At 35.6% G+C, this 26,811-nt stretch overlaps 3 protein-coding genes across 4 annotated transcripts; 1 reads left to right on the forward strand and 2 right to left on the reverse strand.

Moving 5' to 3' along the window:
* Positions 1 to 599: 599 nt before the first annotated feature.
* LOC7496120 (uncharacterized) lies at positions 600 to 10,934 on the reverse strand. Its single transcript, XM_006380940.3, has 12 exons — positions 8,324 to 10,934; positions 8,112 to 8,242; positions 7,744 to 7,983; positions 6,919 to 7,048; positions 6,192 to 6,344; positions 5,791 to 6,035; positions 5,604 to 5,679; positions 4,578 to 4,784; positions 3,903 to 4,138; positions 3,266 to 3,344; positions 3,021 to 3,161; positions 600 to 1,413 (listed from the first exon to the last, which is right to left on the reverse strand). Exons 1-12 carry the CDS (start codon positions 10,760 to 10,762, stop codon positions 1,252 to 1,254), a joined length of 4,239 nt encoding a protein of 1,412 aa, XP_006381002.3. The 5' UTR covers positions 10,763 to 10,934; the 3' UTR covers positions 600 to 1,251.
* A 4,008-nt stretch (positions 10,935 to 14,942) lies between these two features.
* On the forward strand, positions 14,943 to 18,544 carry LOC7473603 (uncharacterized). Of its 2 annotated transcripts, XM_024602874.2 has the most exons (4): positions 14,943 to 15,052; positions 15,996 to 16,094; positions 17,008 to 17,055; positions 17,941 to 18,544. In XM_024602874.2, the coding sequence occupies exons 2-4, from the start codon at positions 16,064 to 16,066 to the stop codon at positions 18,330 to 18,332; spliced, it is 471 nt and encodes a 156-aa protein (XP_024458642.2). In that variant the 5' UTR covers positions 14,943 to 15,052; positions 15,996 to 16,063; the 3' UTR covers positions 18,333 to 18,544. The 2 variants fall into 2 exon arrangements, with proteins under 2 accessions (XP_024458642.2, XP_052309700.1); XM_052453740.1 differs by lacking the exon at positions 17,008 to 17,055 and having other exon boundaries at positions 14,991 to 15,052; positions 17,913 to 18,544.
* A 51-nt stretch (positions 18,545 to 18,595) lies between these two features.
* On the reverse strand, positions 18,596 to 21,529 carry LOC7496121 (cytokinin dehydrogenase 1). Its single transcript, XM_002308894.4, has 5 exons — positions 20,391 to 21,529; positions 19,916 to 20,043; positions 19,577 to 19,834; positions 19,210 to 19,472; positions 18,596 to 19,116 (listed from the first exon to the last, which is right to left on the reverse strand). The coding sequence occupies exons 1-5, from the start codon at positions 21,049 to 21,051 to the stop codon at positions 18,807 to 18,809; spliced, it is 1,620 nt and encodes a 539-aa protein (XP_002308930.4). The 5' UTR covers positions 21,052 to 21,529; the 3' UTR covers positions 18,596 to 18,806.
* Positions 21,530 to 26,811: the final 5,282 nt, after the last annotated feature.

The raw sequence follows: 26,811 nt of genomic DNA on the forward strand, positions 1-26,811 counted from the left end.
TGTGTAAATTTAAGCCACAAGTTCAGAGTGATGATGCTGGTGAAAAGAAAAGGATACATTCTTGCTTTTGGAATAATTTGGCTCGATTTTGCCCTAACCTAACCCTCACTGCTTGTAAACTCAATAGAACTCGCTCCCATGGATTGGAATCTAGGATGATTTTAGGGGATGCAGTGGTTGGGTCAGATATTTGTCTAACCCGGTCGGCCTGGGCTATCTCTCGGTTTGCTTCTAGGTCTCTTTTTTTTTTTTTCTTCCTAATATCTTATATATTTAACTAGCTAGTCAGGGACAGGGCAGGCAGGCGTCGGAGGTGTCTATCCGTCGGGAAGGCCGAATTGCCATCTCCATTGACACATTAGTCAAGTTTGCAAGGAATTATTAGTGATTTTTTTTAACCCAATCACCCTGAAAGTTGGATAATTGATTTTGCTTTACTTTTGAAAAAAACCCTATAACCAAGTCGACGAGATGCTAACAGATTTGCCACCAAGTATTTGGGTTCAAGAAGCTTTGTCCAGCAATTCACAGGATGTCAACAAGATTGTCTCAAGCTATGACACAACAGAAAAGCTTTCCGCATGCATTAAGATAAACAGTTGCCTGCATAACATCTGCATTCCTTTTCTTCTTATTCCATAAGCATAAAATAAGTAACACTCAAAGTTTTTACATCCATTTGTATTTTTCTTTCTTTTAATAAATAATGTACAAGATTTTCTGTGGTGAAAAACCTTATACCACAACCACCAGGCAACCGCGAGGCCAGGAGTTAACAACAATGAAACAACATGCGTCTTATTTGATAATGCACCTGTGGTTTTTGTAAACAACAAACAGCTAGAAGTGATTCTTCTCTGTTTTCTCTATGGGGGTTTGAATAAATAAAACCCCGAAGTTTTTCTGTCCAGAGTCGCTTTTGGCTTTTAGGCACAAACGGAGAGCCGAGTTTTAAGTATGCTTGCAAACAATGCCCTACAAGGTCCAGTATCCTTCAACAAAACCTTCCCTTTTAGCTTCCATAAGAAATGTAGATTTCTTAGATAGAAATCCGCCAAATTTACTGACAACTATCTATTTTAGATCAATGCCATGGTTAGTTTGGATCCATTATCAGGCTGTTAACCAGACCAATGGCTAGCCAGTCCTGATGATCCATCCTCTGACTTCATCCCTTAAAAGCTGACCTGACCCTGATCGGAAAAATGCAGTTTGCTTTTGATCCTGAGACATAGCATATTTTTCCTACCATCACCAACGTGAATAACCATTAGTCTTCCAATTATCCTGCCAATGTCGACGGTATTCATTTCTCTCATTTGAGTTGCTGCGCGTGTATGTTCTTCTATGACTGCTTCCATTGTTTTCCTTTGATGCTTTTCTAATTTCCTCGTCAAGATCATATTCTGACCGCTGTCAATTAAAAAACAACACAGCAAAATGAGGCAATAGTTACTAGTCAAAATAATGTAAACAGAATAAGAGAGTGTTTTTGAGTGAGACTCCAACTAGAATTTCTAGATAAATCTCAAACCTCATTCGACAATGTGCTCTAGCCCTTATTTTAGGTTGATAGTTATTGAGTTGAATTTGAACTTAGACACAAAAGGCAGTTCACTAGTCAGAAGGACAAACAGAGTAAACGATTTTGGTCCTTGAGATTCTAGTGTTTAACAACCTTCACTAAAAAGCAGGCTGCAAAGAACAGGTATATGATAACACCATCCTGTGATCTCCAAGTCATGTCTATCCAAGTTTTGGGATCAAGAATGCACGCATATCAAAAGTAATTTATATCAGAGATCAGGCAGCAAGATTAAACATCTGTCGTTGTAGTATACAACATAATACAGGGTACTGATAGAGCAGACGAATAAACAGACTACGAAACAGCATTTAACATGCTCCCTTCTAGTTCACAGGGCCATAAATAGTGGAATGGAAAAACAAAGAAACTGTTAAAACTTAGAAGGAATGAAAATAATGGAACTGGAAAGTTTCCAACCCTGTTTGATTACCGTTAATGAATGCTTGAAATAAGAATCAAGGGACTGGAATGGATAACAAAATGTTCAAACAACAAACTAAATCTTGATACTATATGACTGGGCAACAGGCTGATATTAAAAAACATGTATGTCTGGAGCAAATGAGTCGAATGATAAAGCAACCCATTCTTTTTCCTTCTGAGAATTGTTATAGTGTTGATGATGGCAATGATTCAGTGTTAGAAGTGGTTTTTTATATATATATATTATTTTTTAGAGATGGTGGAAATATTTGGGAATCGATGGTGGATGGCAGATGTGGTGGCATCAATGGTGATGGTTATTACTGTGATAGTATTGCAGCAACGGTCACGGCCATGTTATAGTTGATGGTAGCATTGATCATGTCATAATGGTTATCATGGATTGCAGTAACAATGGCAGTGCTAATATTGATGATGTTTACAATTGAGGGAGCAGTGCTGATGGTCATGATGATGATAGTGGGACCATGGTGGTGATAGCAGTGATGGTGGTGGATGGTGGCTATATGTAGTAGAAGTGGTGGTGGTGGTGGCTATATGTAGTAGAAGTGGTGGTGGTGGTGGTGGCTGCTATATGTGGTAATAATGTTACTAGCATTGGTGGCAATGAATGGTGGTTGCTACTGTGTTGATTGTGATATTGACAACAATTTTTTCAGTTTTCTACATCAACCAAATATACAGCGCACGTTCATACATGCAAATTATACAACATTCATTTCCATTTTCAATTAACTGCTGCTAACCAAAAGTTAAAAAAAAAAAGGATGTCTTCATTCCTAGTAATCAAGATGACCGACTATAGCAGCCACACAGACATGGTCGATTAGAGATGTAAAAGACTGGCAAAGGCAATTAAATAGCAGAACACACAAAAAAAGATGGGAAATGATTACAATACAGGTAATTGAAAAAAAGAACACAGCTCCAAGTCTAGAATATAGCCACACATTAGCCATGTCAAGTTCAAATCAAGTGAATAACAAACCTTTGAGGAGTCTGAGAGTACTGCATATGCTTCTCCAATCATCTTAAATAGCCTGTCAGCATCTGCGTGAACCTCCTGAACAATTTCCTTCCAGAGCTGCCTGTCATGACCACTTTCACTTCTTGCCAGGAACTGACCAGCCTACGGAAAAGGGGGGAAAGAAAGAAAAAAGAAAATACAAGAGGAACCTGTAAGATTTGAAACAGGTCCAGCGGTCATATATGCAGGTGTGGAAAGTTTAAAACCTTGTCTGGGTGATGTTTAAGAGCTGCTTTGCGGTATGCCTTTTTTATATCAGCTGCCGTGTCAGAATCTTTGACTCCCCTGGCAAAGAAATTCTTTGTTGTCAACAACTTATAAATGTATAATATGCAACAGTTACGAAGTATGGCCAGAAAATAGCCTCAACTGCTTCAGACAAAAACATTCCACGTTCCAAAGCCCAGGGATGTGGAAACAGTAGCAGATAAAATACTAGTAGAAAAAAGCAGAATTTTTTTTTCAGTCAAGGATGATGCGTGACTGAGCAGGTTTGAGGTTTACAATTCTAAAAAAAATGAAGAAAAAGAAAATGGTACTTCACATTCTTAATGAAAGAGCTTTACCAAATTTCAAATTGTCAATAGATACATTAACATCTTCTAAAGGAGAAGCATGCAAATGCCAAGATAGAATTAAAAGTTATGCTCAGAAAAGGTTCAGCTTCAAAAACCATGACAAGGAAAATAATGATTATAATACAACAAATCTGGCAGCAAGACCACCATGAGTCCGGAATCACCACAAGCATATGATTTAATTAGAACAATAGCATCCAAACATTACAAACATGATTTTGGTCCATGGAAAGCATCATATCTTGAAAGTTCTAAAATGACTTACAAAATACGATATAAATCCAATGGGATTCCTTTCTTAGCCTCCTCTTCCATTAATGACAAATGCTGACGAGCTTGCCTTAATTCTTTTGTCCTACTGGTGGATCTAGCAGGTTTGCTGGACTGTCTGACTTTTTCATCAGATAGATTTTCAAGAACGGATACAAGTCTTTGAAGGTCAATAGCTGCCTGTCCATAGTCTCTAATCATCTCATGCAAGGCTGCTCTTCTGGAAACTGCCTGCAACAGATACATGCAGTTGAGCAATAACAGTATCAAGCAGCCATGACAATCATTGGGAAAACAGTTCTCAAAACTTGATATCTGTATCTCACATTCCTATAAGTAAATTAAAGCTGATTTCTTCCCTACCACAGAGCAAAATGGCAGGAAGCATTTAGAGGAAATATGATCACAAAGGGATGCAATTCATAGCATATATTTACAATATTAACAATAAATTTATTTTTCCCTTTCAAAGAAACATTTAATTCTTAGAGGTCCATGTCAAATTTTAGGCATTTAGAGGAAATATGATCACAAAGGGATGCAATTCAGGCATGTATTTACATTATTAACAATAAATTTATTTTTCCCTTTCAAAGAAACATTTAATTCTTAGAGGTCCATGTCAAATTTTTAACTCGCTGGTAACCAAACACATATTTTTTAGATAAACCTTCGAGTAATTTCCATCAAGGGCTACAGCTAGGCTGCAATCTGCAATGGCATCAGCAATCTGCCCCAATGCTTGGTGTGCAGCAGCACGGTTTCCAAAACAAATTGCTGAAAAAGGGCGGGATTCAATGTTGTTTGATAAAGCAGCAGTATAATGCTCTACAGCTTCTGCATACCGTCCTGATCGAACTGCTTCATTCCCTGCACTCTGTAATTGACAAGAATGTAACTTAGATTGGTAGAAGGAATTCCAAGAAAAACCATTTGAGTAACACCACAGAATACTGTCTCTCTACATAAGACTGACAGAGGGAACCAAAAACCGAAATAAAAATCAAACATATATCACTTGATCTGACTTCATATACAATTATTAGCAATTGGAATGTGCATTCCTTCCCTATTTTTCTATTGATATCAATTATTATCGAAGAACAACAATAACACACAGCAGATTTTGCAATAAAAAACTCCACAAGTGAAATCACCTAACCAGATCCACATTGTTAAAAGTCCTTCAAACTAGGCAATCCAATCAAATCAACCCCATGCATTCACAAGACCAAAAGCTACCCAAAAATTAAGCCTGCCATGGAAAAATATCTGTTCATAATATGCGATTTCTCAATATCCATAAATTGTTCAAAGATGAGCATGATGAAAGAAAATGGTTGATTTGATTTGTGGTCATCTACTTAAAATGGGCACAGATTAAGACACAAATAACAGCAAGGGCATTGTAATGATGAATCATAACATTACATACAATATTATACGCTTACAAATAGACAGCTTAGCATGGAAGATGGATTGTTGATTTTTTATCAAAAGTTTCACCATCTGACAAGTTGACCACCATGTTGTCGAAAGCAAGTAACAAAAAGAAATAAGTACCATGCAGCCCTATTCCTAGAATTCTAACCCAAGTAAAACATTAAGCATGACATTCATTTTATGTAAACCACACATCATCTATAACTTCAAAGAACCCAGAGGGAAAGTAAACTTGGAGCAGTCAGCAGCATACCTTATGACGTAAAAGATCGCGTACGGTGACAGCTAATGTAACAGATGATTCCAATATCTTATTCGCATTTGCATACCTGCATGATTCATATTATTATCAGGGATCTCAAAGCTATTCTGAGAAAATAATAACCAAATTAAAATGCATGCCTTAAAATTGGATTACATTAACAAAATGATATACTTACTTGTAACTGATGGATCTCATTTGCTCTAATTTCTCAAGTAAATCAAGAGCCACCTCAAGCTTTCCAAGATAAAAGTTGGACTTTGAAATCAAGTGCCATCTCCACACCCTCGCAAATGAGCAATTTTCACTTTCAGAACAGCCAATATCCACAAACTGCCCATCCGCACCTACTGAAGCAAAATATTTTTCAGCAGCACAAAGAGTCTGCTCACACAGCTGAATCACCTCTTTATACTTCTGTAACTACAAAATGGCACAAAAACTGTCTCTGATTAGAAGAAACCTTGAGGCAAACAAATGAAATACTCATGTGTTACAATTTATCAACTGCTATTCTTCAATATTCCGAATTATTCAGTTACTTGAACAAGCAAAAGAAAATGCTGAAAGAGCACAGACCATAAACAGAAATTCCGCTTTCATTTCCAGCAATCTTTCTGAGTAGGGGCTAATTGACAAGGCCTCGCCGATCGCATCTAGAGCATTAACTGCTGCATCATATGTTCTCTCTTCCAAAAGTTTTGCAGAACGATTTGTACACTCTGCTACTTTCTGGAAGCAAGGAAAACCACTTGATAAGTCATGAGATTGATTTCTTGCAAAAGCACACATGGATAGCAAGAAATGATTAGCTACCAGAAAAGCTCATTAATAAGCAATTTCTGATAGCTCATCCAAAATGTAAAATCCATTAAAATGAAGTGCCTCCTTTTGCATCCTAATACATATTTTGCATTCAAAACAGATCTTTCTAGATTTTAAAGGTCAATTTAATGATGACAATGGCTATTAAGATATGATTTATACTGCCTGCCTGTAGGATATAATGCCGTTATATGTAATCTGCCAGAAATGGAAACCTAGCTTCTATCCTATTAAAACTTTAGAACTTGGTTATTCTGCTTAATTAGGAGTTGCTGCTTGAAAAAGTACTATGCTTAAAAGGAAAAAAGGCACAGAATTTTCCAAGGTGGAAAAGGTAACCTTTGTCCCCTCTCTTCTTTTATCTGAACTTCTTCAAAACAAGTATTTCAAAAGCAAGATCGATATACAATTAATGAAAACGATCGTATTTCTACTTGATAAGATGGTCACATCAGTAGCACTGAAGCTAACAAATGCATACCTGAGCTTTCTGTAAGCCATCAGCAGCTTCTATCGTGGTTCTTCGATCTAAACACACACCAGCTCCAGATTCCAAGCACTTACTAAAATAGTGAAGTGCATCCTCAACTTCTCCCAGCTGAAGATGACAACTGGAAAGGAAAAATCCCCACATGTTTACAGCACGCAATACATCATTTTCAAGCACATACCACATCATTCAGCAAGGAGCAAATAAGGACAGCACGATAAGGTCAATAAAAAGAAGACAGGCTGATAGAGCATTTAGTAGCTATTCTTGATCAGTGTGCATGGTCAAAGAGGACCACTCTTAGTGCACGGGCAGAGCATGAGGATTAGAAACAAAAAAAAAAATCCACAGTCCACACGCCTTTAAAATACATGGTACATCATTTAGTATATAGCACACAGGTATCAACATATGGACACCATGTACCATCTACATATGAAGTATAACCAAACAACTCCTGTCCTTCAGATGAAGTCAACACGTGACAAATAAAAATTCAAAGAGTCATTCGCAGGTGCGGTGCAGAAAATATTGTTCACAAGTTTGGGACAGCATTCTTCTTCTGAACGAATTCTTACCATAAACAACCCCACCCTGGGAGTACACCCTCGAGAAAAAAAAGCACAAGAGAAGATATAACATATAAAAAAAATCACCAAATTTTGTTTCGCTCAAATACTTCACTAAAAGAAAATCTTTAATTTGAAAATTTGCGTAAACAAACCATATGAATGACACATCAGATATGAATGTTGTTGCATCATGCACTTTACAAAAAAAAATATAAGATCAGTACAGCCCATGCAAAGGACTTACTTAGCAGCCCTCATTTGAACTTTCAAAAAGTTGGGATCTAGACCAGAAGCCTTTATGCAATCTCTTAAAGCTTCCCTTATGTTTCCAAGAGACATTCGTGTTGCTGCACGGTTGCTATAGCAAATAACAAGAGGCTTGAGGCAGCATCCTGACATCTCACTAGAAGGAATGGAATTTATCCCACTTGTGTAAAAATCCTCGGCTTTAGACATATCCCCATTTTGATAAGCACGATTCCCCCTGGTAAAAACCAAATCCTATCCAACATAAGTATCAAATGCACGGTCTCAAAAGAAATATACATTAGCACTCATTATTAAACAATATGTGAACTATTTAGCCATTGATAGATTTTATGTAGAAACTACCTTGCTCGCCACATCTCACATGCTTCCTGAACAGAGTCAGTGGATGAGATTGAGCCTTGCTTGGCTAATTCATTTATTTCAGATTTATTTCCCACCTTTCTTTGAGGAGTAGATAAATCTTCTTCTTGTCCCTGCACAATGTCAAAAGCTATATATGAAAAAGTGGTGGCCTGTGGTGGAATTTGGACAGAAAAATAATTGACTTTGCTTACATTTGGGTTTGGGGCAACAACGTATGGTGCACATGGATTTTTCCTCCTATATTTCTTTCTAAACTGACGCTTTGGTGCTGATGAACTAATTTGTTCAGAGGATGAAGCAGAAAAGAAAAATTTCCTCCCATCTAGGTCTCCCGATCCTGAAGCAAAGGAAAATTGCATTTGATGGCTGCTTTCTGTCTTTAATCCATGTGTATCTTCAGCAGCGCCAGCATCCCTGCTACTGACCTGCACAAAGTTGAAACCAGAGCAGGGCATTTCAGCTCCAAAAACAAACTCTTTAGAGATGTAATCACCCATGAAACATCTTTCAGAACCAGAATCAGAATTCTCCGGGTTCATCTTCTCTCTAGGTTTCCCATCATCTTTATCAGTATCTAATCCTCCACTCTCTCTGAGACCAGCAATCTCGGTTGAATGCAAGATAGAGGACGCACGATTATTTTCTTGATGGTTGGAATCATTTGATGTCACAAAAGTTTCTTCAGAAAATTTCTCAGCTGTAGTTTCCTCATAAGGGGAAAAATCCATGGGTGAGTAACTGGTGGGGGTATTTAGATTTTCTTGGGCACTCCTTTCATTTTGCACATGATCTTGCTCTTGCTCTTGCTGTTGCTTGCATAAGGAATCTTGCTTCAACCGTATCCTCATTTGTGATCTTTTGCCCTTCTTTGATCTGCTATTTGCAGTAAATTCCAGTTTCTTATTTAATTCAGGAAATAGACTTGTTTTTAAACAAGAAGGATCCCATGGAGTTTTGAAGTCTGTGAAGGGCATCCCTAATCCACCCAGTGTGTTTGTAGAACTACTTTCGTTATTTTCCTTATCAACTCCAGCCACAGTTGTTGCTTCAGAAACTACATTATTTACTTGGGAGTCAAAACCACCCGATGACAATGAAGTTTGAGCAGCAGCTCCATTGAGTTGTGTATCATCATTCACTTGATCTTGAGATAATTGGGCCTCAAAAGAGCTTTGTGCACATCCTGCCTGAAATGTAAATAATCCCGAACTTGAAATTCCAATAGAAGTGCTAGCCGTATTACAACTTCTGTTTTTGTCACTGGATTCAAATTTATCACCACCAGAACTTCCAATAGAAGAGGCAGAAACCATTTTACTGCTTCTGAATACAAATGAAGAATCATCTTTAGCAGATGAATTCTTATCGTCAGTTCCATGAACGTTCTTAAACTCATTAATGTTAAGTTTCTTAATATCTTCTGGGAGATTAAATATTGGGTTCATGCTAGAAGCACTAGCTACATTACTACTATTTGCAAATGAAGCAAACGTACACTTATCATTGACACTAGAATTCAGATTACCATTTTGATCCATTGAAATACTGCAATTTAAAAAAGTTTCGCCACTTGACTTGACCTCAACAGGGCACTTTGTAACCACACTTTCATTGAGAAAGGAACTTTTCTTGCTGCTGCTAGGTGACACAAAAATACCCTTACCATTGCCTTTCACTTTATAAAGCTCGGCCTCATGCCTAACCTTCATCGTCCCAGTATCAGCAATGGCTGAATCTCCAGAACTTTCACCTGATTCTCTCTGTCCCTCGTTCGAATTTAACTTTCCATCAAACCAACTTGGACCAAACACAAAACCTGAACCAGAAACCCCCATGTTTGTACAAGTTCCATCATGAGTAGCATCAGACACAAAACCGACATCATCAGAACCCAACTTCACACCATTTCCACTAGAATATCCCTCATTGGTATTCAAACCCGATCCTAATTCACTCCTGTCATCATAAGACTCGCTGTCACCATCATTCCTGACCTTTTCATTCTCTGCTTCGCATGCATTCACACCACACTCATTCAATTGTCTCTTCTCTGAAACAAATTTCACCCCGACATTATTCCCATTAGCACCAAACACAAAACCCACGTTACCAAACTCCCCAGCCTCCATTTTTGAATCCAAAGTTGGCTCCTTTTCTCTCAATTGCCCCACACTTCCACCAAATTCTTTTTCTTTAAAATCCAATTCCACTCGAGAATTCAAATCCAAATCTAACCTCCCACTTTTTACACCCCCATTTGCACCAAACACAAAACCCACATTGGACACATTACTATCCCCATTTAAATAACTATCACTGCTACAACAATCATCACTTGCTGGTTTAAACGGGTTAAAACCCGACCCGGACCCGCACAACTCACCTGGAGCCGCTCCTCTGTTCCTCCCATGTAACCGCCTCCTCACCTTCACCAACCTCGGCCGCGCCCGACCCAACCCGATTTGCGACCCGTTTTCATTCATATCGATTTCACTTGCGCTACCAAAAACCGGAGCCTTTACACTATGGCGGTGGTTATTTTCGATTGGATTGGAATTAGGGTTTTGGAAAGAGGAAGGATGTTTGGAGGTGACGGGTGACCTGATATCGACGGCCGCAGCCGGTGACATTGGAAGCAACACAGAGGAGGAGTTTTAGTTTTTTGTGAAATCAAGGTTTTGTTTGGATTGTGAGGTGTTTGGTGTTCAGGCTTTGCTTCGTTTTGAAGGAAGCGAGAGAGAGAGAGTGGGGTTTCTGGTCTGTAAATTGTACCGCTTGTTGTTATTCGTTGAATTTAGAAGTCTTGCGTTCACACGAGTGTGTGTGTGTGTGTGTATGAAAAATGCTGATGAATGTTTTAGTTCAGAAACGAATACCCTGCAAAACAAATATATGATTTTTTAAAATTTATTTTTAAATCATAAAAATTAAGAAAAAAAATATAAAAATCCTGTTAAATTTAATGTCATGCTTTCACATAAAAATAAAAATAAAATACTTCATTTTTTTATTTAATGTCTAGTCATTTTTTAAAAATATGAGGAAGATGGTTTAAATTGGATTTGTGAATAGTGCAGCATCAAAGTTTAATGTTATGCTTTCACATCAAAATAAAATAAAATACTTAATTTTTTTATTTTATATAATGTCTAGTCATTTTTAAAAAATTTGAGGACGACGGTTTAAAAAGGATTTGTGAATAGTGCAGCATCAAAGTTATTCCTTTTATTTTATTTACTGTTTATTGATGTTTCAAAGGCCATTTTTAAAATTAACAAGGAGGATGATTTAAATTGGATTTATGTATAGTGCAATTTTTTTTATAATTCATAATATATGTGTGTGTGCATGAATGTAACTCATTTTTATTTTAGTATTTTAAAGTTCTTGAAGAGATTAATAATCATTGGTCGATTTTCTATATATTGTTGTTCCCAGGATAAATTTGGTATTTCATTATGCAAAAAAAATTAAAAATATTATCATATCCTTAAAAAATTTATAATGATCAATGGACCTCTAAAAAAAATCAAATTACCACCACCATCATCAAGACTCTTTTTTTTCACCCAATGGGTAAAATGATAATTTAACTATAATAATTCACGGTACAATGTGTTTGGTGCTATAACAAAAGAAGCCTTATATGACCTACGTTTCGTCATGGGTTGGAAGGGGAAAAAAAACATGTTTAGTTAATGCAAGCATATTTTAAAGAAAGAGAAAAGCCAACGTCAAATGATAAAAACAAAAAAAAAATAACAAAAGAAAAATATGATGGTAATCTGTGCTTATCTATTAAAAAAAATTAAAAAACAAATTGAAATTTTTTTTTCAACAAATCAAATATTAAATGATAAAATTTTTTTTTTAAAAAAAAAAAACTTACAAAAGGAGGAGAAAAAAACAGAAATTGTAGGGGAGAATGCTTAAAAAAAAAACTAAACAAAACATATATTTTTTTAAAACAAACATTATAAAAAAAAAAAAGCCTGTAAAACCTATGGCTTAGGTCGTGAGACTGTGATAAAATGGTAGAAAAAAAATTGAAGACAACAACAAAATCAATCTTTTTCTTAAAAAAAATAATATAGAATGATAAAATCGCAAAATGAAAAATGAAAAAACTCGAACCCTATTTTTCAACAAATCAAATATTGAATAATGAATTTTTTCTTTTAAAAAAACAATCATACAAAAGGATAAAAAAAAATAGAAATTGTAGGAATAAAAAGGCTTAAAAAAAAACCTAAACAAAACATTTTTTTTAAAAAAATATTTATTCAAAAAAGACCTGCAAAACTTGTGGCTTAGATCACGAGACTGTGATAAACTAATAGAAAATAAATTGAAGATAACCACATAATTAATTTTTTTTAAAATAATATTGAATGATAAAATAAAATAAAAACAAAAAAAAGACTTCTAACTTTTCAAACTTGTCACTCATATCATTAAATCATAAGCATCACAAATAAAAAAAAAACTGTAAAGCTCACAAATTAAACATCAAAGAATAAAAACAAACAAAAAAAAATCACACAAAAAATAGTAATTAAAAAAATATTCCAAACCAATAGGAATGCCCTTAAATTTTCAATGTCATGCGTGAATTTTGAGGTAATAGAGATAATTGAAAAAACAACTTCAATTACAATTTGTCTAGCACAGACAAACATGTGTCGCCTCTTAGGAAAGAGGACGCTGCTGGAAATCGACTGGCATGATAGAAAAAAACTTCTCACCATCGCATAACATAAATAAATTATAAAATTGAGGGTAATTTAATAAATTTAATTTGATCTGAATATTTAATGTTTTTTTGAAGAAACAAATTTACTGCTTTACCTATACGAGTATAAAAAAAAACTAGAGAAACAAACAAAAATACCCCCTAAAAAACTTAATTAATTCTGAAATTGATGGAATTATAGTAAAATTACTGTGTAATAAAATATGAAATCTAAAAAACAGAAAAGGACTTGTGGACCTCAAAGCAAAACAAAAATGAGAAATAAATCACGTGAAAAACATTATTTTATCCCTAAGTCTAACCTTCTTGCTTGATTTGGTGAAGGGTAAATTGCCAAGTCACTATTATAAATTCATCGTAATCTCTCTAATGTTACAATATTTTCTGCACACCCTGTGTACTTTGTTAAATATTTTACAGATTTTTCTTATTTTTCTTAATTGTTTTTCTCTTCCTTTCCATCTCGTTGACACCCCTTTCAAGCTAGCATGAAATCAGAACAATGAATGGAGAGAGACATTTCTCTCATTCGATAAGAGATGTTCAATTTAATTTCTCAAAAGAAGCATGTTGCTTCTTCTAAATAAAAAGATATTCTTAGAAAATAATATAAATTATATATTGAAACTTTACCTAACATCTTAAATTATTGAGTTAAATGATTATTTGACATGGTATCAGAGCCTTGATGACCAAGTGGTTACGAGTTCGAATCTCACCATTCTTATTTATTTGATAAAAATTAAGCACAAGGTAATATCAATCTGTGCAAATTTCAAGCCCAAAGAGCTTTCACTTGAAAGGGTGTGTTAGAGAATAATATAAATCATATATTAAGACCTTACTTAATAGTTTAAACTATTGAGTTGAGATGATTCTTTGATACATGCAAGTTTGACTTCCCAAGTTGTTGTTTGGATTTTTGTGAACATGATTAATGGCAACTACACATTACTTCTTAAATCAAAATCCCCATTTTATGAACAAAATTATTGACAAATGGGGTAAAAGGAAAATGTAAAGAAAAAGAAAGAAAGTAAGATGAAAGGAGTGTTTAAGAGTCTGATAACGATTATTTTTTAAAATATTTTTTATTTAGAAATACATCAAAATAATATATATTTTTATCTTTAAAAAATTATTTTTGATATCAGTACATCAAAATAATTAAAACCATAAAAAAATCAACTCAAATTAGATCATTTGTTGTGCTCATGGACGCGTCATTTTCTCTCTCTTAAAAAGGACATAAAATCCCAACTGGGGTCTTATTTGTGAAAATCTTAAGTACAAGGATCAAAATAAAATTTGGAAATATCAGGGACAAATGAAAATAAGCGAGAAACTATCTCGTAGCGGGTATGGCTATGGATTAAAATGAAAGTATATGGTCAAGGTGCTCCTTCATCTCTTTCGATTTTTCTCAGGTTGGGTTAAAATGTTTAGTTAGTTCAACTATATTAACTGTTGCCTTTAGTTTAAAAAGCTTGAATCATGCATCAGGCGGGTTAAAATTATATGATATATTTATGATTTAGAGGCTATCGGGGGCTGTGATGTAACCTGTATTTTATGATTTTTTTATTTTTTTTTGTTTAAAATTATTTTTTTTATATTATTTTAATATGTTGATATCAAAAATATTTTTTAAATAAAAAAATATTATTTTAATTTATTTTCAAACTAATTTTTTTTAAAAATAATTATTATCTTACTTTTAAATACTTTAAACGCTACAACAAATATCTTATGCAAGGGGATATTCTAGTTGAAACCAGTAAAAAAAAAAATTCTTTAACTGGATGTATTCATGAAATCTAAGACAATACAGTGGATGTATCCATGAACTTATATAAAATTATTTAAATTTTTTTATAAAGAATTAAAATGATGTTATTTTAATTTTTTAAATTAAATTAGATTTTAATCTAATTATGAATTAATTTATTAAATTAACGAGGTCCGATAACTCTATCTCAATTCGACGCGAAATGTAAACCTAGTAAAATCTAAAATCCAAGTCAGCTAGGCACAATACTTTATTAATAACACTAACTTCCAGCACAAACAAACAAAACGCAAAAGTGGCAAAACAAACACAGCACCGCACACAGTAAAGCAAAGCAAAAGGACTCTTCTCTTCCTTTCCTTTCTCTTCCCTCACCAGGTAAACTCCATCATCATTTCTCCTTTTTAAACCCTGGAACTTGAAAAACCATAGTTATTCCCACTCTTTTTTCCCCTCTCTTTTTCCTTATTATAAATAAATAAACAAAAAGAAATTCGAGTGTTGTCGTTTCTTGTGCTTTCTCGGTCTTAAATTTCCGTTTCGCGATATGTCATCGTTGATTTTCTTTTCTGTTTTTTTTCCTTACATGTAATGTCGTAGATGCTGATAGTGTTGATAGGTTTTTTTTTTTTTATGATGCTCGATTGTTTATAATGGATTAGGACCAGCCTTTAAACATTCAAATTCAAGTGTTTTAAATTGTTAATGCTGGAAATTAGGGATTCAGGAGGTGGGATTAGCTCAAACTTCAGAGGTTGTAAATGAAATGATAGAAAAATATTAATGATTATTTGCCTGTAATTACTGCTAAATCCTTTTCAGTGTAGTGCCAATCCAGCAATGCTTTGCGCTTTCTGCTTTTAGCTTTTATTCAAATTTTCATTTTTTTGAGGAGGGAGTAAATTCCGTTCACTTGCTCTGCATCAATTTCTGTTATCAACTTGTTTGCTCCAACAAATGTTGTCTTATTAAGGTTGGATATGCTTTTAGGAGCATGGCCGCCAAATCGTGTGTTGTGAATGTGGAATCATGATTAGAGTTCGTCATGATCAAGAAACCATTCTCTTCAAGCTTCAAAGCAGTCTCAGACGACTTTTTTTTGACAATGAAATATTTGAATACATTTTACTTTTCAAATGCATGGAAGCTACCGGTATCTTTGTGTCTAAGAACGGATGTTTTTCTCTAGTTGTTTTTATTGCTTTTTTTTTTTCAGATTTTGTCAAGTTTCTCTCTATGCTCCATGTTTAGTGGTAAAATTTATTTATCAGCCACTGTGTATATCGTACATGGAATCTTACAGTAGCTATTGTTTTAATAGAATTTTTTGAGAGGATCGCGGAGGATCTTATATGCACGAGAACCATTTGGGTGAAGTTTTTATACACCATGGATCACAAGTCGGCTGAGGCTTTCCATGGTATGATCTTGTGTATCACTTCTTCAGTTAGACTGTAGCTCTGCAGTTTGGTGTGTTAGTTATTTCTCATGCCTTGGGAGATTCCAAATCAATTTGGGCCTGTAGGCAGTCTTTTGAGTATTTCATGTTACAAAATTGTTTCTTATTTTGATCTGCATAAACAAGGGACTGGAAATTGAATTCATACTCATAACAATTAAACTTATAATATAATTTAGTGGACTACTGCGAGGTGCTATGCTCAGCCTGCTTTTTGTTATTGATTCTTTAAGTATGAAAGTGCATGATCTTTATGGCCCTTTCCTCCTGAATCTTTTGGTGGATTGTGATAGAATTGTTGTTTAGAAGCGTTTATAATCCTATTTTTCGCGTGAAACCCCTCCTTTCATTTTGACAATTGTCATCATGAGACTGGGTAGATGTTTGTGAAAGGAGGTTTATGTTACAGAAGCAGACCTTTGTATGAATGCATTTCTAGCAGTAGCATGCTTCACAATGAAAGCAGAATTGGCAATCTTAATATTTGGGGAAGTGAAAAATCAACAATGTGCCATTAATTTTTAAAACACAATATTGTCTACTAAAAAATTAATATTAGAACATGCACACACAGTGCTGATTTTAAAGTTTCTTTTGAAGTGACAGTGCCTCCTGAATCTTTTGGTGGATTGTGATAGCTCCCATTTCAGCCAAAATTATCAAACTAGATCATAATAGATGTCACTCTTATATTGATGTGTCGATGCCCTAATGATGACTTCCATAAATATATTTTGTTAAGGTATGTTGCAATTTAACATCAAAATGAGTAAATCATTCTCAATGTTTTTCTCTTTCTGCTATCTGAATTGTAACATCATTCTTAGGACAATACTATTTCTTCCACTAAAGAAGGCCTTTAAACTTAATGCAGATAGATATGAAAAGTTCAACAGAGCCTTCCAATTAGAAGACAAGCTAGGTTGGTTGCTTACATGGTAGAAATGTTTTTAAGTTTAATAATGTAGCCAATAGCCTTCTATACGAGTCAAGCCTGATATGCTGGATATTTGGAATTGACTTGTCAAATCTAATTCTGGTATTATAGGTCCTGGAGGAGTCCTAACAAACAGGTGCTGACATAATTTTTTTGGAGAGATTGAATGACTTGGGTTCTTATTTTATTTCGTTTTATTTTTCCTGCATATGTGTGTGGGATGCGATTACAAGATCCTACACCTAGATTTTGAATAACAGGGTCTTTGGAAAGCATCTACCAGCACAAGGGCACTCCCTAAATTATTTGTTTTCTTGCCAACCTTTGGGACAAATCCTTCATTTCAGCTTCTATAGAAATCATATGTCGGGAACTGTTTTCTTTACATGGATAGATAACTAATGTTAGAAGTAACATCTCATAATTTCCTTACATAGTAATGTTAGACGTAACATCCTATACATAGCTGAAACAACCAATAAGCAGAATGTTACTTTTATTTATCAGTATTTTATGATTTTCCCATATGAACATTGTCCTCAACGAGAACATGAAGTGCTCAAATCAAGCTCAGATTTGTTGAGGTTTTTGAACTCTTAAATTTTTTCATTTTGATTGTATGTCTGGAGAAACCATAATCTTGAGATATGGATGCTCAAGAGTTTTTGTTTGTGACCTGAATAGACTACGATATTGAAATCTCACTTCTATATATTACTGAAGTTTATTATGAGACTCAATTTAAATTTATCTTTCAATTGTGATAAACAAGCCAGTTTTTACTCATTCCATTTCTTTTTGATGAAAACGTATCCCATGCAAATGCTGGCTTCCTTTGTCAGTTTGTAATCTTGTTGCTGGATGCCCCAGATACTGATGAAAACAGAACAAGGGATGAAGCTGCCAAATCCAATTGTTCCAAGAATGATGTGAAAGATATTCCAAGACCTGGTCCAAGTACTCCAGTAGATAACAGGAAAGTTAACTTGGTTGATTGGAGAGTGCTGGAACTTGCTTCTCCAAATTCTCCTATGGATGAGAACAGATCTGGGGAAGTAAACATGGAGGCTTCCATAACACAAGATGATATTATACGGGCTGGTGGCTTTGGAGCTAGAGATGATATAGGTAGCTTTCTTCCTGTTGCAAGTGATTCAACTGACTTTGAAGCAACAATCCTTGATGCTAGAAACTATGAAGAGCCTCAGGGAGAAATACACAGACCAGGCCTTGGCTGGACAGAAGCAACAGAAAGGAAGTAGCTCTTTTGTTAATCCTTGAGACCTAGTTGCCATGGACAGTCTTTTTCAGGTGTTTATGGCCTCTGACATGTTGTGGTATGCTTAACATGTAACTCTGTGGTTTGGATAAATTATTAATTTCATGTTTCTGTATGCATGATTTGGCATGAATGTGTTAGAAACAGATGCTTTCGCCTTGCTCGAAGAAATAAAAGAAATTTAATTTCATGATATGTTTAAAATCATCCTGACTTAATACTAGAAGCCCTCTCTACAGAATTACCTCCTTAAAATCTTCATGTTTTTAACAAAAAAGTTATGTAGCCTGCTGACTCTTGCTCTCTATTATGCTGACGATTGTCATGGAAACCCAACTTTCTATCAGAGCTTGTAATATTAGTAATTTACAGTCGTGGGCATTTATGGGTCCATATTTGCCTTAAGGAACCTTTTCCTGATATTTATCTTGAACGAGAGGCCAGCATCATGTGGATGCTATTTCCTCCTGAAGATTCGTTGGCCAGGAGCTAGGATTGCCATTGGGTCATAAGTTGATTTCCTTAGTACAAAAACTTCCCACTTCGGACCAAAATGAGTTTGCCATTCTTCCTGGGTGCTGTAATGAGGCAAATATTGCTTGGCCCCAAGACTAGTCGAGGAACAGAAACCTAGAATTCTTTGGTTTTGAGCTAAAATGTGAAACAAGCCATCTCGTCCTGTGGAAGATGGCATTGCAGAGGATAAGAACGCCACTAGGTAGAAAGTATCTTCTTCTGGGGTGATTAAGGATGTTCGGTTATCCCACCTGCAATGTGAAGGAACAATCAGGTCGATAACATAGAATTTGAAATTCGTGAGGGAATTTAATAGGTTTTTCTCTTTTTAGGTATGACAGTACTTGGACTTATTGACCGGATAGATGAGGATGGGACCATTGCTGCTGTCTGTAAGAATATTTCCAAAGACCTCTTGAGCAAATTCAAAAATTTTGTTTTTTGGGATTAGAAGATTCAGCCATGGGTGAGGAATGTCCCATAAACCTTTTGCTCGGAGTTTGATTTCAGACAGGTGGACTCTGTCCAGGAATTCCACATAAGAAACTTCTGACAGAAAGAGTGTGGATGGAATATAACTCAGTTCTGACAATAGGCTCTCAGTTTCCTGCATGAGAGAAAACAAGGTTAGGAGCAAGGGCGCATCAATAAAGTGAAATCTATGTTGGGCTCCTGAGAAGTGTTTTGCTGTGTTCTCTTCGCAAGTCTTACCTGATTCATCGCATCAGACTCGTTTGGGTTGAAGTATTTGGCAATTTCCAGACAGTAAAGAGTTTTTCCTTCTGAAATAAATTGACTGGCTTGAAGAGGGTCTTTTGGCTTGAAGGAGGATCTCCAGTTGTTGAGAAGACCAGTTCTGTTTATTATTACAAGCCCTTCGATGTAGTCGAAGGAATTCTTGGATATTAAATGTTCTTGGTCACTGGAAAATTTAGAGAATTCGTCATATAGTGCTCTGATCCATTTCACCTGTCAAAAGCAATAAATTACGTTCTGGATATTTCTTGTGACATTATACGACTGCCTAGAGATGCTGAACGTAATTTTTACCATCTTTGGTGCCGGTTCAAGAGATATTCTCGCTCTAGTGATGATACCAAACTGCCCAAGTCCTCCAAGAACACCATAAAAGAGATCCGCGTTCTTATTCTCTGAACAGGTAACTGCTTCTCCCTTGCCTGCACCCAGAGCATCATGTTAGATTCAGTTATGCGTTTCTCAGCTTTAAATAATTCAATCACAATTTCAAGTTAGCTAGACTGGCTGTGAATTTCATTATTCTTTAGGGTGCATTCTTTCCATGCTACTTTTTCTCTAGGCTAAATGTAATCGAAAATCTAAACTTAATTCCAGCTACTTGTGTGGCGGGGTAAAGTTGTGCTTGTATAAAAATTTAAGTAATAATATCACAGGATTATTCTCCCTGTCATGCTGAAGTGACTATTTCTATATCTTGTACTGTGATCTTGGGCCAACCTTGTCTGAAAATTTATGCATTGCGGAATCCGGGCATGTGTAAACATACCTGTGACAACCTCCAATTGGTAAATGTTGTTAATCTGTGGTCCATGTTTGAATGCCTGTCCACTAATTCCGGCATTTGATAAGGTGCCTCCAACGGTGAGATGAAGGTAGTCCGTCCAAGACTTTGGTGCAAGCCCGTATTTAAGAGTCTCATGTAGAATATTAATCCACAACTCACTACCTGATGCATCCACATAAGGCAGCTCTCCGGTGTGAACTTGCATCTCTGGTCCCTGAAGTGATTCCATGTTGATTACTATACCTTGATGAGCTTGTGCCTGACCTTGAAGGGAGTGACTGTGGCCTCTAGCAGCAACGGTTAGCTGCGAAGTGGAACCCATTTTGAAAATATGCTTTATAGTGTTGGAAATATCAGAAACTGATTTTGGATGTAGAACTGCCGATGGTAGGAAATGATACATGTTGCCAAAGTCCTTGGCTGCGTAGTCGATATTGTCAAAGCTGAAGTAGCCATCTAGCTTTAGTGTTTCCAATGAAGAGATGTTGGAGGAGCTCTTATATGGAATCACACTTGGGCTGACAGAAGATTGGTTGGAACAAAGATTGATTTTATCTGGTATTGAGTAAAAGAAAAGGATCATAATAAATACAAGGAATAGAAGGTTGTTCTGTCTTCTAGAAGCAGAAGATGGTGATCCCATTTGTTCTGTGCGAGAAAGGGAAGGAAGGAGAGAGATTGTGTATGTTGCTACCTGTGAGAAATAGCAGAAGGAGAGGTGCAGAAGAGCTTATGGAAATGAAAGGTGGAGAAGACAATTTAAAGGGAAGGTTTGGGCGGCACAGTCAAAATAGAGCCAGATATTCAGGGATAACCCCCCGTATATGAACTGTCCAAACTTTGTCTTAGATGTGTGTTCAGGAATATTTTCTTAGGCTCCCCTTTTTGGCTTCCAAAGGGAGTCGTAGATAGAAGTCACAAGAAAGTGAAAAAAAAGCTTCTCTAAATGCTTGCCATTTTCCAGTCTCACAACCGCAATTTCCACTTTCCTCCTCTCTAATCCTTTTAGTGATACGCTATCACTACTTAGAACAATGATGCTTTCTTCCTACCTCAATACGTCAAGCTGATTCTCTATCATCCACTGTCTTTCCTTGAACTTTTTTTTTCTTGTGCTCAAGCAATTCAATGAGTTGTGTTCTCATTTTTGTCAGATTAGGATTGAATTCCTGGCATCGACGGGCCGGCCCCTACTAGGTTGTATCCTGTAAGAGCTAAGTGGTCAAATATGGGTCCATGGTCACGTGATGTTCATGAGCTGCTGCTTGCTGATAAACTTTTTTGGCAGTGCAGGGTTCTAGGATCCAAACCAGCGTTGTTTTGAACATTTGGTGAAATCAATGTCTTTAAGACAAAGCATATGTAACAAAAATGGTTGCTCTCTTGAGTACGGCCAGCCTGTTACATATGAAATCCAAACGGCAATTTACCATGTTCTTGTGGGGGCATTATTGATTAAAAAAAAAAAAACACAACATTAACGTTGGTTTAGGTGGTCTTGGTGTCCTTCGAATTTAATCTTAAATCATATGTTCTTATTTTTTTCCAAAATTTCCGGTGTCTTGATGAGACATGACCCAAATTTGAAATGCAATTATATGACTGTCCGGTGGCTTCTTTTTCCTTCCCAGTAAGCTTCACCAAAATAGTTGAAATTGTGGTACTTAATTTGAATTTAAACTTCATTTATGGGTTCTTTCCCCTTGAATCTTTATGAGGAAGAACCCCATTTTTTGTATTGCATTTGTATCATTTTGTCAGTATTTGTTTTGAGCCAGCTTCACCATACTACACTCTTGGTGAGCATGGATATTGAGGTTTCTACCTTAAAATGAACACCAGCAGATCAAGATGCATTAGTTTAGGGATTCTTCTCTTGATTGAATACTTATATAGGGTTCTAAATGTTAACTATAGATGCACATGATGGTGTCTATGAATTTTTTTTTTGTTTGTTTGTTTTGTTTTTATGATGATTTGAGGAAAAAGGTGGGACTATCACTATCACTTAGGTCAGGCAGTAAGGTATTTCACCAATTACATTGAAAGTAAGTGTCTTGTCCTGGGCTATATATGATTTTGTTTGCTCTCTATTCACCTCACCTCTTTCCCTTTCTCCCCTCCCTGCCATGGGAGGCCAATTTAAGGTCAGACACCAGTCAAGCTTCGTGTGCTCGCTGGGGTGTTGTGGGTCACAGAGTACTGTCTTCATAGCTGGGCGTGTAGGGGCCTGGGGGGTTCGTAGTTCTGTGTGGATAAATGCAGAGGAAAGGGGAGAAAGTGTGAACTTGAGGGTGACAGTTTGAATGCGGGAAACACCAAAAAGGTCAACCTAGCTATAAAGCTAGCTTAGGTTGGAGTCTTGGATCCCAGCACTGGGGCGACATCCCTAGCTAGAATGGTTCCCATCTCTTAATATTTGTATATTTATTTCCTTTTGTGCCCAACAAACTACTATTATTGAAGTTATTGCTCCATTTACTTCTCCTATTGACGACCTAATAAGCATCCATTTGAATTCAGCAGCTCTTTTGGAGAGAAAAAACAGATGCTTGTCACCAATATCATTCGTGCAAAAGATGAAATATATATTCATAGCCTCCATGCTTGACTACCTATCATTTCTTGTTTGTCTTGGTAAGTGCTTGTTGCCCAATTATTGCTGTTAGTGATTACAACTTGGTGTAGTAAGTAAATATAATTCTTCTTCCCTCTGAAAGCATTTCCTAGGGTGACTTGCAAATTGGTTGTAATTCCACCCTTCACACTACGTGCGTCTTGCCTTCCAATATTTCCCTCGTTAATTTGCATCTTTTTCCCTGATTTGTTTTCTTTTATTTCAGTTTCCAGTTGTTCTGTAAAGAGCTAGTCTCTCTCTGTGTATATATATATATAGCTAGGACATGGATCATGAAGCTACAATTTCATCGCAAGATATATGTGTTTATCGCATGTATGAAACCATGAATAACCAATATCCGTACATATTACGTGTATCAGTAGGTATTAACATGGATGATTAAGCCCATAATTTTGATGAGCAGTGATTTCCATTTTTGCAGCGGTTTGGAAGCAATGCATACTTGTTTCTCTACCTTTTTATAACATTAATTTAAAGTGTAATTTATTAAAATAGAGACGAGAGAAAGTAAAATTTAGTTTTTGTAATTATATCTTGATTTTATTGTATATATAATATTCATGCAAATATATAATGGCTTCATAATTAATATCTAAGAGCCGATCGAACATCATGAAAAGGGTAATATATATAAATTTGTTTAGAAGTGGAAATAATTCAATATGTAGTACAATAACATGTGCATGGAACCAGTTAGGTCAAAAACCTTGTTTTGTAACTATCTTTTTGGTCTTTTATTTTCTGTGTCCAGTACTGCTGCACTCAATGCATATATACAAACACTGGCTGTCCATGGAAATGTCATCATATATAAAAGGTGAAACATTTCTCTTCAAAAGTAGAAATAATGCCAACAAAGGTGGAACAATAACAAGTGCCCGCCCCAGATTTAGTTGTACTTAAAATTTACTTTACCATTTTTTTTCACTCTCCTTCTCAATTCATTATAAATCTAGGGTCTAAATATTCCTTAATTAGTATTTTTTAATTAGTCTTTATGTCACAATATTTGAGTTCCTTTTATGATGTGAATATATTATATTCTCCGTAAAGAGTTTCGCTGACCCACCATCTCCTTTACTGTTTATTTTGAATATTTAAAAAGCTTTTTTTTTAATTTGTTCTCAAATATATTTTTATTAATCATTCATGTGATCTATGAAGTAATTGAGTTAACTAGATATAACTTTTTATTTACTATTTAATTTTAAACCCGGATTGGATTAGATAAGAAGTTGAATTAGAAAATTTTAAGATTGACGTTTTGGTTTTCATGGTTGAACAATTTTTTATTACATTTATTTATTTTTTCTGTAGTGTAGTATAGTGTGTGTGAGTATATAAACACACACCGAGAGTGATTGGAAGATTACGGAATTAATTTCTCATTTAATAATCTATTCTAGGTGGTGCATCTTTCTCTTCCTGTTTCGGGCATTTTCATTTCCCACTTCTTTGACCTTCTTAACAAGGTTAGAATTTCTTACTTAATCAGTGAATCTCGTGCGCATCGATCATTGATGACCAGAGAATTTCTTCCTAATTCTCTAAGCTGTCAAGATCTGCCACTAATTAGGATCATGCAAGTGGGGTTTTTAATTCACTGTTAGAAATAAGTGTAGAGAAAGCAGCTAGTGCATGTGCTCATTGAATTTGCTGTGTCATCAAACAAGGTAAGAACAGATTATCGACAGGACAGATATTCTTCGTCCATACATGTAATCCATATAGGCTAGATCTAGGGTACCTAGCACCAAAGTACTAATGCAGGTGTCCTAGATTAACAGAAGAAGATGTCATTAGTTTTGTTCTTTCTTAATAAAGTATAAATTCAACTAGGTTTTGTGTCTCTAATTAGTTCCATGGTGTAATGATGAGGCACGGCACACCATTAATCCATAGCTTCTCCAAGTAGAGCCAAAAGTAGTCATCAATTTTGTGATCGTGGCATAAATTTTGTTGCTCACCATACAGGAGAAAAAATGCTAAAACATTCTCAAGTTCTATGATTTGGTCTGAAAATTTACACTGACGATATGATCAGCACATAAAATGAAATACAAAGCAATCAATTTTGACACCTAAACGAGAAATGATTTGAGTGTTGATCAAATGCTCTCTGATAGGAGACCGACCACTATAATAGAGAGACCAAGTTAGGCCAAGCATGTTAAAATAATATCAGAAAACACTTTATGTTAAGAGGTGGGGCGCGCACTCGTATATTCATGATTTTTTTTAATGATATTGATGGTATCATAATCGATTGATGTAATTTCCGGGATTTATTTTTATTTATCTTTCTTCCTTCTCTCATCTCTATACTTATTTAATATTTTTATTCTGAATATCACAAGTTATAGTAAAAATCATGACATTTAAAAAACTATTTTATTTTATCAAAAAATTTAATTATGTTATTTTTTCAATAGTTTTTTAAAAAATATACTAAAAACCAAATAGACCAGTAAAGGAGTGGCTAGGGTGTGAGGTCACCCAAAAACACGTTGGGAAACCAGGAAGAGGGTTAGAAAAAAATTACCCTAAGTCTGACCATGCTACCAACAATCCTGCGTCCGTCCTCCTCATGCATGTCCATTTTGTCTTGTCCCTGTTACTATCTCTGTTTCTGTGGTGCCTAATAAGCTGTCCCCATTGTCAGTGTTTCAGTGACCTTGGAAACATAGTGAGGAACTCGTGGTGCTCAAGCTAAGATCGTAGCTAGCCATAGTAGCCTCGTTGTCGACACTCCAATTGCTTCCCTGGTAAAATATGGAGAGCAGAATGATGAGGTTACAGGCAATGTGGCAACATTTCAGTGGTTACAAGAGCTCTAACGACAGTTTCCCTATCGACTGGGTGTCGAATCCTCCTCCATGCAATCTGCCGTCTACTGTACTGTCTTTGTCGATAAAAGTGAAAACTCATTCTGCTGAACGTTGAGGAAGACACACAGTACAATATTATATTAATTAGTTTTTTTTTCTTGTATAGCTCAAGGAAAATCTTCTTTTCTTTCTTAATAAAGACTCCTAGTTTTAATGCTCGGTAAACATCACCTGATCTAAAGCCATGATTATCCTGGTAGAGTGGATGTGATTTGCGAAAAGAGGATATTAAGAAAATTAACTACTACTCCCAATGGATGGCGCCGTGTTAATCGTCTTCAGCAACCTGTTCAAATGATGAAGGTGTCCAGAAATCGGGACTGCTGATAATTAAACAACTTCTTGTCAAGAACAATAAAACTTCTAAACTAAAACAGGAAAAATTAAGAAACTGTCATTGCCCAAGATCTATAGCTATCTACGTACAAATTCTTAGCTAGCCATGGAAAGCAACATGCAAATTATTGTCGTATCACTAACAGTGCCAACCATATTCAATGGTATCTCTTTCCCTTTGGAATTTGGACATCTTTTAACTTTTCTTCAAATTCAAAATGGAACATCTTCAGTCAAATAATTAAACATTTCAATTAGTTGCAATTTGTCAGCAAAATTATGCTTGTGATAATTAAGGGACAGAAGTGAAGGAGATAGGACATCGTTGCGTTGAATACCTTTGACAGAGGATAACCTGCACTGAGCAAGGCATGGTGAAGGGAACACATTCAGGTGGTTGGGTTCCACTACTAGATTCATTGCATAGCAAAGGTTACAAAAGAGTTAAAACCCATAGCTGATTGCTGCCACGTATTATATACTTGACCATCCCACTTGCTAGAAACTGATGCAAATGAAAATGCCACCGAGATAATTC

The sequence above is a fragment of the Populus trichocarpa genome, chromosome 6 (assembly GCF_000002775.5).
Source record: "Populus trichocarpa isolate Nisqually-1 chromosome 6, P.trichocarpa_v4.1, whole genome shotgun sequence".
Classification (NCBI taxonomy): domain Eukaryota; kingdom Viridiplantae; phylum Streptophyta; class Magnoliopsida; order Malpighiales; family Salicaceae; genus Populus; species Populus trichocarpa.